At 49.1% G+C, this 14544-nt stretch overlaps 1 protein-coding gene across 1 annotated transcript in view; it reads right to left on the minus strand.

The window, feature by feature from the left end:
• The window catches only part of INTS1 (integrator complex subunit 1), a 36754-nt gene that overhangs the window by 13485 nt on the left and 8725 nt on the right, over window positions 1-14544 (minus strand). The window contains exons 11-28 of the mRNA XM_054042494.1: window positions 14327-14503; window positions 13744-13852; window positions 12941-13061; window positions 12014-12091; window positions 11303-11457; window positions 9958-10054; window positions 9151-9242; window positions 8724-8784; window positions 8105-8302; window positions 7640-7769; window positions 7146-7325; window positions 6908-7057; window positions 5796-5975; window positions 5482-5586; window positions 4253-4420; window positions 4011-4122; window positions 1904-2062; window positions 206-352 (exon numbers count right to left, since the gene is read on the minus strand). Of these exons, the coding sequence (XP_053898469.1) occupies window positions 206-352; window positions 1904-2062; window positions 4011-4122; window positions 4253-4420; window positions 5482-5586; window positions 5796-5975; window positions 6908-7057; window positions 7146-7325; window positions 7640-7769; window positions 8105-8302; window positions 8724-8784; window positions 9151-9242; window positions 9958-10054; window positions 11303-11457; window positions 12014-12091; window positions 12941-13061; window positions 13744-13852; window positions 14327-14503 (2419 nt within the window). The remainder of the gene's footprint in view (window positions 1-205; window positions 353-1903; window positions 2063-4010; window positions 4123-4252; window positions 4421-5481; window positions 5587-5795; window positions 5976-6907; window positions 7058-7145; window positions 7326-7639; window positions 7770-8104; window positions 8303-8723; window positions 8785-9150; window positions 9243-9957; window positions 10055-11302; window positions 11458-12013; window positions 12092-12940; window positions 13062-13743; window positions 13853-14326; window positions 14504-14544) is intronic.

Here is a 14544-nt window from a genome sequence, read left to right on the forward strand (position 1 = left end):
ATGCTACACCCTTGAGAAACACATTCCAAGCCTACTCAGACAGGTCCCCATGGACAGCAATGGCTGCTAAGGTGGCCTTGGCAGAGGTCAGGCTATCTTGGCTCCTACAAGGAAGCTGCAAAATGATTCAAGCTAACAAAGGAGGTTTTAAACAGCAGGTCTACAAAGAGACAGATTCCCAGACAGCCTAATCTTAAGATCTTACTCTTGTCCATGATGTTCTGCTCCAGCGTCTGTGGGTCGTGGGACACTGCCTGATCCAGGTACTGCAGGAGTTTACTCATACTGGAGACTGGGATCCCAAAGGACTGAACAAAGAGAAGCAGTTGCTGCGGTTCCAGATCCTGCAATGCTGAAACACACACATGGCCAATCAGAATCCTCAGGTTTCTGAGTCACTCACATATAGGACGACATGTTGGTTAGCAGGTCCATGGGGTTTTGGACATGCCATCAGTAACACCTTTACTAACAGGGCTGCACAGGACCTCAAGCCAACACTGACAGCTGCTTATGGGTTTCTCTTGGCCCTATACAGACTCTGCACATATTTTCCTTCTTATTGCATTCTCCAGTTAATTCACTCCAGGGTTAATTTGATCAAAACCTCAGGAACCAAATCATTTGTATTAAAAATAACTGCCACCCTCTCTGTTGATGGCCGCAGGCAGGAATTATTGAATAATTCAATCACTGGTGAGAGAGAGCGGTCATTTAATTAGTAAGGAAGGGACAAAACCTCTGAATGCAAAGCACAGACGGCAATGAAGAGCCACCTGATGCTAAAAGATGCAGCTATCCGTTATATTATTCAGGGACTGCTACTGACATTGTAAGCGTTATCATGTGCTATGCAAGCTGTGATATGCACTCGCCCGAGTGGTCAGAGGTATGTTTTCAGCAGCTTAATTCAGTCAAAGGACTAGAAATGGATTTGGTTTAAGTAAAAGGAAGATCCTCTAATTCCACATCCTTTGCCCCCTTTAAAATAAATGGTAGGGCTCAATAGTCAAGCTGGCAGTACAATCCTAAGACGACTTTAGAGGCCGAACAGTTCCCTGGCCTGGTGCAAATGCCAAAACCACAGTCAGTGCAAGACAGGCCTGGACAGAGCTCAGAGGTAAGCAGATAGAACAGCCTGCGTTGTGCCAGGGCCCTTGATGATGGAGCGGAGAGCTGCCTAGAGAAGGCTCCCCTCACCCCCCTCAATTGAATGCTGCTGTTTATTCACCTTCCACTTGGATTGAATTGCAGGAGCCTGACGCTAGTTGGCCCCAATCCTTAAATGCTTTATACTAATTTCCATGTACCAGTGCACCCCTCCCCCCGGAAGAGAAAGAGATTGTATGTAGACAACACAGACTAGCATATAAGGGGTAAGTGAAGAGTTTACACCAGTGGTTCTCAACCTCTTTACCATTGTGGGCCGCATATGCAGTTCTCTCTGTGTTATGTGGGCTGCATCCACACAATATATATATACACTACCTGTATGGCCCTGAGGATATCACATGGGCCGCAGCTGTGTGATGATTGGGCCCCCCGCGGCCTGAGAACCACTGGTCTACACACATGTCCCCACTTGGACTGGCTCAAAGTCCGTAAGTCTCTGTTGGAGGGCAGTGGAAGCCCTTTAGCATACAGCCTAGTGAACAAAGGCAAGAGGCCTGTGCTTGGAGCCTCTCTGCTGAAAAGAAAAATTCAAATTTCCTAACAACAGACACGCCCCTCTATCCCTCCACTCATCTCTTGGGCCCCCAACAGAGGTATCTACAGCACCTATGGGATGAAAACTGCTGAGCTCTCAAAAGGAGCTGGGCTAATTTTTCAATGCAGCATTTCCAAATCTTTCATTGGCTTTGGCAACCCCACCCCCAGCACGTATCCCTTGGGCCCCACTCACCTGCATCCACTAGGCGAGGGACCTCCGAGCGGATCATGCGCAGCTTCAGCCAGTCAGGAAGCAGCAGGGCCTCCTCTGAAGTGTCAACAAGAAAGGCAGTGGGGAGGGGCTTCTTCTCTGGGAACCAAATGTCCAGCAAGGCGCAAAAGTCACCTTCCCCTGCATAGCAGAACAGTTACAAAAGTTATTCCACATGCATATTATACATGCTGATATACCCCACCCTTCTCAGCGTAAACCAGGTCACTTCCTTGCTGAGAGCCCACAAACAACCATTCTGTTTCAGCAACAAAAGACAAGCTTAAATTTGGTAAGAGGAATGTGAGTCGTATGCCAAATGGCCTGGCTCTCACGCTACACTGGGGAAGAGAGTTCCCATCAGTATCTTTAAAATTGGCTGCTGCCAATAAAAACAATGTTCAAACATAACCCGCTGAACTGAACAATGGATCTGAAATGTGCCCGACAGCTCCTAGGATATTTTGTGTTACTTGCTGAGCAGAGACAAGGTGCTTAAATCAAATAGAGAAAAAAGTAACATACATTTCTTTGTAATCTTAACAGGCTCGCAACATGTCCAGAAAAACATGTATTTGTAAGCCCTGCTCTCTCTGCCCCGTAAATCTCTGGTTGCTGCACTGAACTGTTGTCTAGTCTAGTATTTAGAATGCAAGCTCTTTGGGGGAGATCCCTCGCAAACAAGGCATGTATCTTGTACACTGCTGGGCACTCCAGTTATAACAAACAGCAACAGAGAAGAATACAGACATTCCTGGCCCCAAAAGGGCTTACAGGCAAAGAGACAGGAATGGAGAAAGGTGGGACACACTGGGATTTGAGCCCAGATAACTTTCAAAGGCCCAAAGGGAGAGCTAGTCAATGGGCACCTCCCTCCCTCTTTGAAACTTCCCACAGCATTTGGAGTGGCTAAAAGAACCCAGATGGGAGGAAGAGAGGACAACAAATAGATGATCATGGCTGGCAGAGTGGAGGGGAAGTGGAAAAAAAACAAGAAGACAGGCAAACTATAAAATCATGAGTGGTATAGAGAAAGTAAACAAGGAAGTGTTATTTACTCCTTCTCATAATACAAGAACAAGGGGCCACCAAGTGAAATTAATAGGTAGCAGGTTTAAAACAAACACAAGGAAGTATTTTTGCACGCAATGCACTGTCAACCTCTGGAACTCCTTGCCAGAGGTTGTTGTGAAGGCCAATACTATAACAGGGTTCAAAAGGGAGCTAGATAGATTCATGGAAGACAGGTCCATCAATGGCTATTAGCCAGGATGGGCAGGAATGGTGTCCCTAGCCTCTGTTTGCCAGAAGCTGGGATTGGGTGACAGGGCATGGAACACTTGATGATAACCTGTCTGTTCATTCCCTTTGGGGCACCTGGCATTGGCCACTGTCAGAGACAGGATACTCGGCTTGATGGACCTTTGGTCTGAGCCAGTATGGCTGTTCTTATATTCTTATGTTAAACTCTACGTCACACTTTTTAGTCCATGCTCCTTGGTTTCACAGCAAGCAGTGAGCTAGACATGACGGAGAGGCAACGAACCAGGGTTGGATGCAAGTTACTTCCACACATATGCCACATAGCCAGGTATTTGGAGCGTCTAGTAAAGATGTAAAAGCAGTATGCAGAATTTTGAAGAGAGGTGGGTTTTGTTATCGGCTTTGATACAGACAGCTGAGGACTCTGCAGGGGGCACCAATCAATATCAGAGATGCCTCACAAGAAGGCAATTCCTCAAGCATAGGGCACAGGTCACTTGCAGGTTTAAACTAGTGTAAATGGTGGATTCTCTGTAACTTGAAGACTTTAAACCATGATTTGAGGAGTTCAGTAACTCAGCCAGAGGCGAGGGGTCTATTTCAGGAGTGAGTAAGGTTCTGTGGCCTGCAAAGTGCGGGAAGTCACACTAGATGATCACAATGGTTCTGACTTTAAAGTCTACGAGTCTAAGTGTCCTGGCTTCCTGAGCAGTGCAGGGTGAGGACCCAACTGCCTCCTTCTCCAGGATGGTAGACGCTGGAGGAAGTTACATCCATGACTCAGAGCAGCGATTCATGTGAATCGGTTTCAATGCACATTACTAACCTTGAGGTGGTCCCAGCGTCAGCAGAATGACCATCGCATGGACCACAAGAATGTGCATGGTGGCTGTTTCCCCACTAGTCCAGCGAAGGAACACCTGATCCTGGGACTCAGACTACAGGAGGGGAAAGCAAAATAAGTAACCATGAAAGAAAGCACAGAAATATGAATGCTAGGAGAGCTAGAGAGACGCAGACAGCCGGAGGGAAGAGAAGGACCCAAAGAAGATAGCGGGAGATGCTTACCCAGCTGTACACCTCCTCCCCTTCCTTGCTCTGGCGCATGCGCTTAACGTAGCAAGAGAAGATGGAGAGCAGAGCAACCAGCACTGCCTCTGACTCAGCAGAGTACGAGAGTTTCGAGAAGAGATGAGACATGATGGTGGAGCGTTCCACTATGAGCCTGGCCACGTCCTGCAGGGAGAAGAGACCTGTGAAAATCTTCACACGGGCTCACACTGGCACTCCTGCTTCACTCCCTAGCCCCCTCCACTTTGATTGCTGGAAAAGCTATTTGCCCACCGGGCCCTACCCTGGATCAGTCCACTGTCCATCTTGCCACATAAGGGCCACGAGGATGTTATGGATGGAACTGCAATCTTTGGATAGGTGCGCAACACTGGAGCAGGTTTAGCACAAATCATCTTCCTTCCTTACAACTGACAATGCCCCCTCTGCTATGGCATATCCCAATTTCCATACACCTATAGCACAGGAAGTGTTACCAGGTTTAAGTCAGGTGGAAGATTTGTCACGGTTGTTAGAGGACTCAGCGATCCCATGATGTTTGTTATATTTTAACAACAATCGTAAGTTAAGACACCAGAGGACGCGCGCGCACAGAGCCTGGAGACCAGCCCAGGAGGCAAAGAACGATTCAATAGATTCTCCATGAGACCCACGCCCCATCACTGAGCAATCACCAAGGCAGAACAGAACCCCGACGAAACGCAAGAAAGTGCTGGCCAGGCTCCCTTTAAAATCTGTGAACAATGAAAGATGCCAAGTACCCAAGATGGCCCAAAGGATATTTTAAAAAATTCAGAACTCCTCTTTGATTACTACAAAATGTACCCGACTTGTCATGTTGTTAATGCCTCACTCCCAGTTTCCCAACATTTATCATATACCTAGGTATTAATGGCAAACACTCTCCAGCTGGGTCCAGAGACTGCGCACTCTATCAGAGTGGGGATTATATATATTTTTTTAAAACCAATCTATAGTCTCAAATTCACCATCCTATTGCGGATGGCTACCCACCTCCGAAAGTCATGTGCAGTCTGACTTCCAATGCGAGACACATGAAAGAAACAAGACACCCCCACGTGTGGCTTGTAAACTCATTAACAGTTTGTACAGGAAGGCTCTGGCTCAGTTATAACAGATCTCTAAGTTATGAGCCTGTGGTCGTTACAGTGCAGGGAGATGTGAGCTACAGTGTTTCCCTGTGATCCCTCAATCCCTTCTCTTACCAGAGAGAGGTCATTGTGCTGCCCCTGATCCTCTATGGGGGCGTGCTGGGATAGGTACACCAAATAAGCACTGATGGTCTGAGGATCGGTCTCCATGTGGATGGCCTGGAACGAGAGGTTTTCCGGTTAGTGATCATTAGACGATAGCAACAAGCAGTAACACGTTAGGGAACATCCCTTATCCCAATATATACACACATCCATTTGGTTCAGTTTAGCATCAATAGGGCAGAGAACACTCTGCCTTCAAAGCAGGCCATTCCTATCCCTGCCCCATCTCCCCAGTACCTCCAGTTGCTCCTAGTCAACTTTACCTGTTGCAAGGCAACAGATGTAGTTGCCCTAACACTGTCAAACAACGGCAGCCTCGGCAGGTCTCTTAGCAGCCACTGGTATCCCTGCAGGAGTTCAGAGTCACCAGAATCTTCCTCCATAGGGTGCTCTTTTTCCTCTCTATCACGCAATCCCCCTTCCGACAGCACCAAGGACAGACCCTGCAGGGAGATGTACAATGGACAAAGCCCATGTATATAAAGCAACAGCTGGGTTAGCATTTTCATACTGAACCATAAACCAAGAATCCCAAAGTGGAAACAGAGCTTCAAATTCCATCCACTAACAACCTGAAGGTGATGTGTATGCATCACAGAAAAAAACATGGACTCCGGGTCACTGGGACCGGCCATTTGTGTTTTAGCAGCAACCAAAAGAACTCTCTACTTAACAGTTACTCCGGGAGAGGTTTCAGACTACTGTACAGCGTCATAACAATCAACATGGAACACAGGCGAGGAGAGTACCTCTCTAGTGTCCTCGTGGTACCATGTATGTTCAGAGAAGTCTGCAGTCAATAGCAGTTTCCCCATTTACATTCTATTGGGAGTACCCCAAGGACAACAACTGATGATTTCCCCAAGAGCCCCAGGATCTGCAGTCCGGATTCTGCACGCATAGGATCTGCACCTTAATCCCAGCTTAAGTGAATATACTCAAAAGGACATAAAAAGAAAAACCAGCTTCCGAACAGAGGTGGTGTTTTAACAGCAAAGAGCAACGATCAAGTTGGTACATTTAGGGAGACCTTGAGGTAGGCCACCCAGCAAGGGTGGCCTCCAATACACATTTTACTGTATTGCACCTGGACAATCTGCTCACTTGGAAGGACAGGACTCTGCAGCCCTGCCTGAGCAAAGGTGATAGCAAAGCGCCAGTGTCATTTGTGAGGTCCAGGAAACAGGAGGGAAGAGTTCAAATGGACAAACGAGGATGGAGCAAGGTTCTTGCCTTTAGCTAAAGCAGAAAATGAGGAACAACAGCCACATTCAAAAGCCCCTCCATGTCCAAGTGCTGTCTGAAGCCATGTAAGTGAGAGACTCTGCCCATCATTCCTGGAAAACCCAAACCAGTTACTGTCTGTTCTTCTTACCTTCATGGCCAGCACTCGGGAGGCCACCTGAGAGGAACTGAGGCGCCGCAGGAAGTAGTCCAGCACCTCACATGTGGTCTGCTCATCAGCTCTGGGGCCCAAGAGCAAGTCCTGTAGGCGCCCAAGCAGCTGCCTCTGCTTCTGCTGTCTCTGGAAAGAGAAGGTATCCGTCCAATGAGATCATATCAGAACCAGGCCACTCAAATACCTGAAGCAACCAACCCAGGAGGCCACTTACCTGGCGTTTCTTGGCACGCTGCTCTTTACTTTCTCCCTCCTCCTCTTCCTCGCCTGAGGCAGATTCATCAGCAGCATCATGCAGTAGGAACTCACAAAGACATTGCACCGGAAGAACATCCAAGGAGCCCTCACTGGACTGAACCAGGTCTGCTAGCCATGGCATTGATTGGGACGAGGCCTAGGGAACAGGACAGATACAATGAAGGGCTGGAAAATCCAGGATCTCCTGCACGTTTACCATTGCACTGACTGGTGAGGGTCTCCCATTAGTTCTCAAGCAGCAGAAAGAAATCCCCCCTGCCCCTCCGGGGGAAGAGAAATAAGCCACTTTTCCTTGCATCTGATTCATCTCCTGCTTTCTGCCCCCACAGGTCCCATAAACCCAGGCTTCAGGCCCCTGCATTACTGGGATACCTCCCTGCAGAAGCTCCCATGCTCCCTCCAAGCTACAGAGAGGCCAATTCCAGTCTCCCACATCCTCAGGAAACCCACCTGCCTCTGAATGATGTTGAGTAGAAAGTCTGGGTGGCGGCTGCGGCAAAGGAGGTGTCCTAAGCGGAGGGACTGATTTAGGCTTTTCACCTGCTCCAGGACATGTGGCGGAGGTCTGCGTGGGGGGCCCCTGCCAGAGAAACAAGGAGGCTTTACACACAGCTAATCCCACCCTCACAGAGATACAGACATGCACTGACTCAACAATGCATAAAACCCACACATGTGACAGAAGGGGTAGGAAGTGGTCCAAATGGAGAGGGCACATCTCATTTGCGTTACACGGCCACCGAATCCTCTCTCACCTCGGCCAGTCACCTCTACCCTACCTTCGCCCACCTGAAGGCCTCTGCTTGGGGCTCTCTTCCGCCAAGTGAGATCTTCAGCCTTGTTTCTTCCTGTCTGAGGATGCCACTACAAGGGTGGGAACTCCCTGATTGTACCAGAATGGAGAAGACGACTCACTGGGGGTCCAGACTGGTGAGCTGGGACAGCAAGAGGCTGCTGCTCTCTGTAATAGTCTGCTTTGTAGATGCAGCAGCCAGATGACCCTCAAATGCAAGAATCTCCTGCTTTTCCCGCTGGGATATTTGGAGCTCACGATTAATCATCTCTGTGCGGGTCTCCTCATCCGTCAGAGTGCAGGGGGGATAGGAGTAATTACTGCGAAGAAGAGGCACAACAATTATTTGACCTTTGGTGCTATAAATTCTGCACTGACCAAAGAGTCCAAATGCCAGACGGCATTTCTTGGTTCAACCAGACAGCATGAAAATACTAATGGACCTTCTGAATGTGGATGAAAAGCCAAGCCCTTTCCAACAAAACATGTCCATGCATCCCTTGCTCTTACAGAGCCTGGCTTCACTGCCCATCAGGGACAGCTGAGGGAGGTGCCCTCGCTCTTTCTAGACTCCGCCACAGCTACTGCCCAGCTAGTTTCACTTCCGTAAGCTTTGTGCCAAACCTTCTCTCCCCCTACCCCTCAGACAGAGAAAGGAAGAAGCCATCAGGTGCAAACTTGGTTCAGAAATCCGCTCTCTTCAGGAGTGGGATGAAATGGAAAGAGCTGAACAACACTCACTTAGTCATGACCATTTCCATGAGCATCTTTAGCGTGGGATACTCCTCCCAGGCAGCCAACCCTGCAACCCAGGAGAAAAGGGCAGTCAGAGGATTAGACACCCAGTCAGGATATTTGCCTAGATGTGTGTGCACGGAGCATACCACACTCCCTCCCCATCCCCCTCAGACTCGTTCCCTCACACAAACAGAACAGGGGCACTCACAACTAGTCCCACTGCTCACACTATGCTCCACCTGATCCAAATTCCTTCTAGACACGCCCCCAACCTGCAGAGCTCTGCTTACGCAGCGCATATGCGTCAGCGTGGAGTCATGCAACAACAACATCTAGCCATCCTCATGTGCATCTTCAGCTGAGACAGCAGAGCCCCCTCTTGTGACACACTTCAGCTGCGCTGGTGCTCTGAGAAGTGCTCATAACTCACCAATGTTTTCAGGGTTGAATGCGGCCACTACCAGGAGGAGAGGCCAAGCCTTCCAGTAGAGGGTAGAGATGGCTAGATTTGGAGGCTGATACCTGAAAAAGCCATTGGCAGAACCAAGTTATTTGTATTCAGAGTTGCCTGTTCTAACCACTAGACCAGTGGTTCTCAACTTATTACACATTGTGGGCCGCATATGTGGCTCACAATGTGTTACCTGGGCTGCAGGGGCCAGGTGGCAGGGAAGCGGGAGCCCGGACCCCGACCCTGGACCCCGTGGGGCTGGCCAGCCAGCAGCCCTGACCCCAGAACCGGTGTGGTGGGTCGGCTGTCCTGACACTGACCCTGCCAGGAGGCGGGGCAACCAGGAACCTGGCGGATCCCTGGTGGGCCTTTATCACACAGCTGAGCCGGGCCACAGTTATGTGCTAACTGGGCCGCATGAGGCCCGCGGGTTGAGAACCGCTGCACTGGACACATTGCTTCTCTGCTTAGTTTTTCGTTGTTTGCATTCAGCATTGTCAGAGTCCTGCAGATATATCAGGTGAATACCCTTCTCAAGTGAGTGTGCACAGAGACCTGGAAGGATCATCTGCAAATACCCACACAGACCAGAGGAAAGTCCCTATCAAGCCCAGTCACTGGGAATCAGCTCCAGGGTACAGATCCCACCCTCTGCTCCCCATAAATTCCCACCAAATCAAGACATTATTACAAGCTTACTCTAGGGAAGGGTTCCAGTACTCTCGGAAACAAGGTGAGCAGGGGCTAGAACTTTGCAACTAAGAGTTTTGCATCTACAAGCCTTACCCTGGGGGAAGCTGGATGTTCTCCGGATGATGATAAGTACACAGATTTAGGACTGCATCAATCAGTTGGATTCTCTCCACCCTCAGGACCTCTACATCTACAGTGGGAAGAGAACAAACAGGTTATAGACATGGGTACTTAGCTGATAGTTAAGGAAACATGCTAATAAGCTGTACTGAAAGGCTAACCTCAAATGATTCTACTATCACAGGCTTTGGGAACAATCATAATGATTATGGAGAAATTAGGATCAGCTCTATAATTAAATATATATTGAGTTTTTCAGCTAAAGATGAGTTTTAAGTTCTTTGATTAGGGAGAACATTTTTCAAACCTAACAAGCACTACACTATTTACTTCTAGGGAACAGGTTTAGAAGAAAATTAGCAGTAAATCCATTCAGTAGTTTAGGAGTTCAGAGACATGAAAAATGCCCTTTTTCAGTCCAGGTCTGCTGTCTAACCCTTCTGGGCCCCTCTAACTTACAAACAACTATTTCAACACTTGAAACAATGCAGCAGTTAGAGCATTAATACCACATTTTCACTGGTGTATCTAACAACAGAGTCTAGTTTTTTCACTTTTTAGACTTGTGTGTTTACTGCTCAATGCCCAGAGTATGCTATGTGCTTTAGAGACATGCTTTAACACCACCCTGAACTCTGCCCCAGACACACTTATAAACAATCAACACATACAGCTCAAATCACATGGTTATATTCGTCTGAGTGACAGCCACACTGACAGAGTTCATAACTACACCTGGTTGGCCAGGTGATTTGTGAAGGAGATCTGTCACAAGTCAATATTGAATATAAGTTGTAAGGCCAAAAGAATACTTTAGTCAATCACCTTAACTCATTTTTTTTAGGGTTTAGAATATTTTTAATTGACTTTTATGCTCTACGTAAGTGTTAAATTACTGACTGTAAAAACGTTCGTTTTCTCTGGGTAATAACGATCGCATTACTTAGCCCTTATACAGCCAGTAATTAGCAAATAATAACCCACTGTGCAGGTGTATTTAGCTCAATTTCGCGGTGGCAGGGAGATGAGTGACTTGCCCAAAGACAGAGAGAGAGCCAGTGGCAGAAAGTTCCTGGCTCCTAGTCGTGTGCTTCAACAACTAGATCAAAACGCTCTTCCCCAGTCTAATGCAGATGGACTTACTAACTGCTCCAACCATTCTGAGGTGTATCGGGGGAGCAGTGGTACACATGCACTGGAGACTCTCTCGGAGCCACGTGGAGGAGAGACAGGAGTGCAACAGGCTACCCGCTCTCAACAGGGCAGGAATTGCTACGTCACCAGATCATTTTCACGCAGCCCTGCGCAGCATTCCTACCGTCTGCTTGCACAGCCGCCGCCCGCTTCACCAAGTGGTCAGCAAGCTCCATGGCGTCGGCAGGGCCGAGGGGTGACCGTGACAAACCAATGACAAGGATCCGCATGAGCGTGTCTTCAAGGATAGGCACCTCCGAGCAGAGGCGCAGGAAGAAGCTGGGAATGAGAAATAGAGAGAAGTCCGTGACCCAGTGCCCAAAGAAAGGGGAACCTTTCCGGATGACAGCCTGGGGCTGAGCTCGTATTGCTTGGACACGGAACCAGTGAGAGCAGAGGAGAGCCACGACAGCCCACGTTAAAGCCACGGAAAATGCTTGCATCCCCCAGCTTAGTCACATACAAGAACAAGCCCCCTTCCAGAACATGGTTTAGTTTGACCCCTGCAATTGAATTTTACAGACTCAGACAGGCAGGCTTCAGCTCCCCAGCACCACACACAATGCAGGCCCATTCTCCCTGCAGCCACAGCACCAACCAGTGTGGGAATGGGGGGAGGAGGAAGAGGGGCAGGGGAAGACTGGAGAAACCCAATCTTCTGTGAGAACCGACAGGGACAATGAAAACCTCAGCAGAGCAGATGTCTCCAACACAGAGGTATAAAACATCCTTATGGGGAGCTTAGTTAAGCACCAGAAATGTCTGATTTCTCCTCTCCTTGCTGCCACAGCTCTGCCCATGGAAACCCAATTGCAGGCGAGGTGCATGCACTTACTTGCGGTCGCTCTCAGGGGGCCAGTTGTCCCATTTGTAGTAGGTCTCTGGCTGCTCTGTGAACAGCACCTTGTGGAGACTGCAGAGAGAAACAATACTAAACTCTTAACTCTCATTGAAACCCAGTGCATCTTTCCCCGGTGTGTGAACTGAGAGCCCTGGAGACCGGAGCGCAATACAATCCACAGAAGAATATACGATACAGGCAGCAGCCAGGTGAGCCTCCCCACACTGCTAACATGCCCCAACCCTGACTCGGAAGGACTCCCTCCTCAGGCAAGAGGAAAGTTCTGCCAAGACTAACCAGGGGAACAGCTAGTACCAATTGCAATGGTGATGGGTGGTGCGATATGCCCGCCATCTTCAGTACTTCCAAGGAGACCCCAATAGCCATCAGGTGGGAACAGATTTCAGTTATTACTGACCTCGGCTGACCTGACTGATCTTTTGGTCCCATTACCAATGCCTCAAACCATCTAATCCCCTGTAGTATACTCTTGCCTGCAAGGGCAGAAAGTCTCGGAGACAGAGCTCTATCTGGTCTCCACTCTACAAGAACATCCCTATCTAGGGACCTTTCCCTCCATTATCAGATCAGATCAAAACACAGGTCCAAAGGGGCTGTTTCCTTGACAGCATAATTGGGATGTGAATACTGTGGAAATACTATCTAAAGCCTTTGGCATTAAAGTTTGTACAGAAGTGCCTGTGAAATCCCGAAGGGAAAGCAAATCCATCTCCCTACCGCTAGGGCAGAGCGTTCCTGCTGCTTGGCTGTTAGGAGGGGAGACACTCCAGTTGCTCTCAGGAGCACACTCACTGTCTCTACATAGCATGTTTAGTAGAGTCAGTGATGTGACTGGGAGTATGGGGGGGGATTTCCAGCGCAGGTTTGCTAGGAACCACTCCATTCAACCGAACCTCATACCAGTGCACGTAGTCCTTCGGAGCCAGTTTGCTGATAGATGGAACCACCGTGTGGAGCCACCAGACAGCATCGCGCTGGATGGCGGCAATCTGGTTCTGGAAGGAACGCAGCACCTCCAAGTCTGAAACAGACATACACTCAGGTCAGGAACTCTGCACGTATTTCACAGCCCCCTGGGAAGCTGGGGGGTGGCTGATATGAACAGCCATCTCACAAGCAGATGACTCCAGGGAGTCAGCAGTGACTAACCTGGAGAGAGGCCCAGCACACTAGACCAGCTAACCATCCGCACCCACCACTCCGAACAGCACACACATTTGGTAGCAGAGGGGGCTTTCTGGCACCACCCTTGGGAACTAGAATAAACCCTGGGACATTTTAGCGGAAAGGCAAGGCTGAGACAAGGACACACACAGGCAGCAGCTTTCCTGTTAGTCCAAATAGTTGGCTCTCAGGTGTTTTACAATTCTCACAGCTGCTCCATCATACAAAAGCCAGGTTTCTGAACTGTCCCCCACATCCCAACTCAGTCCCTCTTTCCCCCTGCTAGTACAGGTCTCCCAGCCACTGTTTTCTATGGCTATTACAAGCACCTCTGCTCTGAGTGATTCTCAGTGTTGACTGTGCATCCTGAGATGCTGGTAGATTTATTAAGATGTGGCCCATCACACCCCAACACCACCAGACAGGATTCTAGGGATCCTCTCCGAGACTCAGCCTCACTACTCCCAGCTGCAATGTTCCCCCGATGTTCTCTACCCCACATGTCCGATGTTCAAAGGAATCCAGGTTAGGAGGCTTACTCTTTTTCTCTCCTTTGTCCCACGCAATCCCAGCCTCCTTCACCTGAGCCGTGATGCCGAGCATCATGGAGACAGCCAGCAGGTCAGTTATGTGCATGACAAACCGCTCCTAAAAAAAGATCACGACAGTTGATATCCCAACTGCATCTGGAGGAGGAGTGCCCATCATCCAAAGGTGCACCCGCTGCCAGAGATGCCTGTAAAATCATGCAGGGTGCAGAGGTAACGCCAAGGGTGCCAATGTGGGGGTATTAGGACAGGAGACAGGCAGGAGGGCTCATAAGTCCAAACAGTGTGGACAGGGAAGAGGGACTGGAACATGGCCACTAAACTGCAAGGAGCAATAGCCAAGCCATACAGACAAGGAGGAAAGGGGATGAAGCATGTCCCCCTGAGCAATGTCATGGAGGAAATAAGCAAGAAAAGAGAGCAGGTAAGCCACATAGAATAGAAGGGAGAGCAAGAAAGCACTGCATGGAGGGGGTTAAGCCATCAGAGAAGCAGAATGCCACAGAGTCCCTCAGGATACCAGTTGGAGTGCTGGGATGAGAAGCAGAGGTGGTATGGCAAGATGAGGTGGTACCTTGAATTCCATGTCTGTATATTGGGCCTCCTTCCGCTCCTGCATGAGCCCCAAGCAGAAAGCCTGGAAGTTGATCTCATGTTTTGTCTGTTTGATGATCTCTCGCAGCAGCGCCCGCGAAGCCCGCAGATAATCATCCTTATTAGTCAGCAGATCCTGGAACACCATGGCCAGGAACTGAGGCCACAAAAGAGAAGCCCTTTAGTGCCCAATATTCA

The sequence above is a fragment of the Malaclemys terrapin genome, chromosome 10, assembly GCF_027887155.1.
Source record: "Malaclemys terrapin pileata isolate rMalTer1 chromosome 10, rMalTer1.hap1, whole genome shotgun sequence".
NCBI classification, from domain to species: domain Eukaryota; kingdom Metazoa; phylum Chordata; order Testudines; family Emydidae; genus Malaclemys; species Malaclemys terrapin.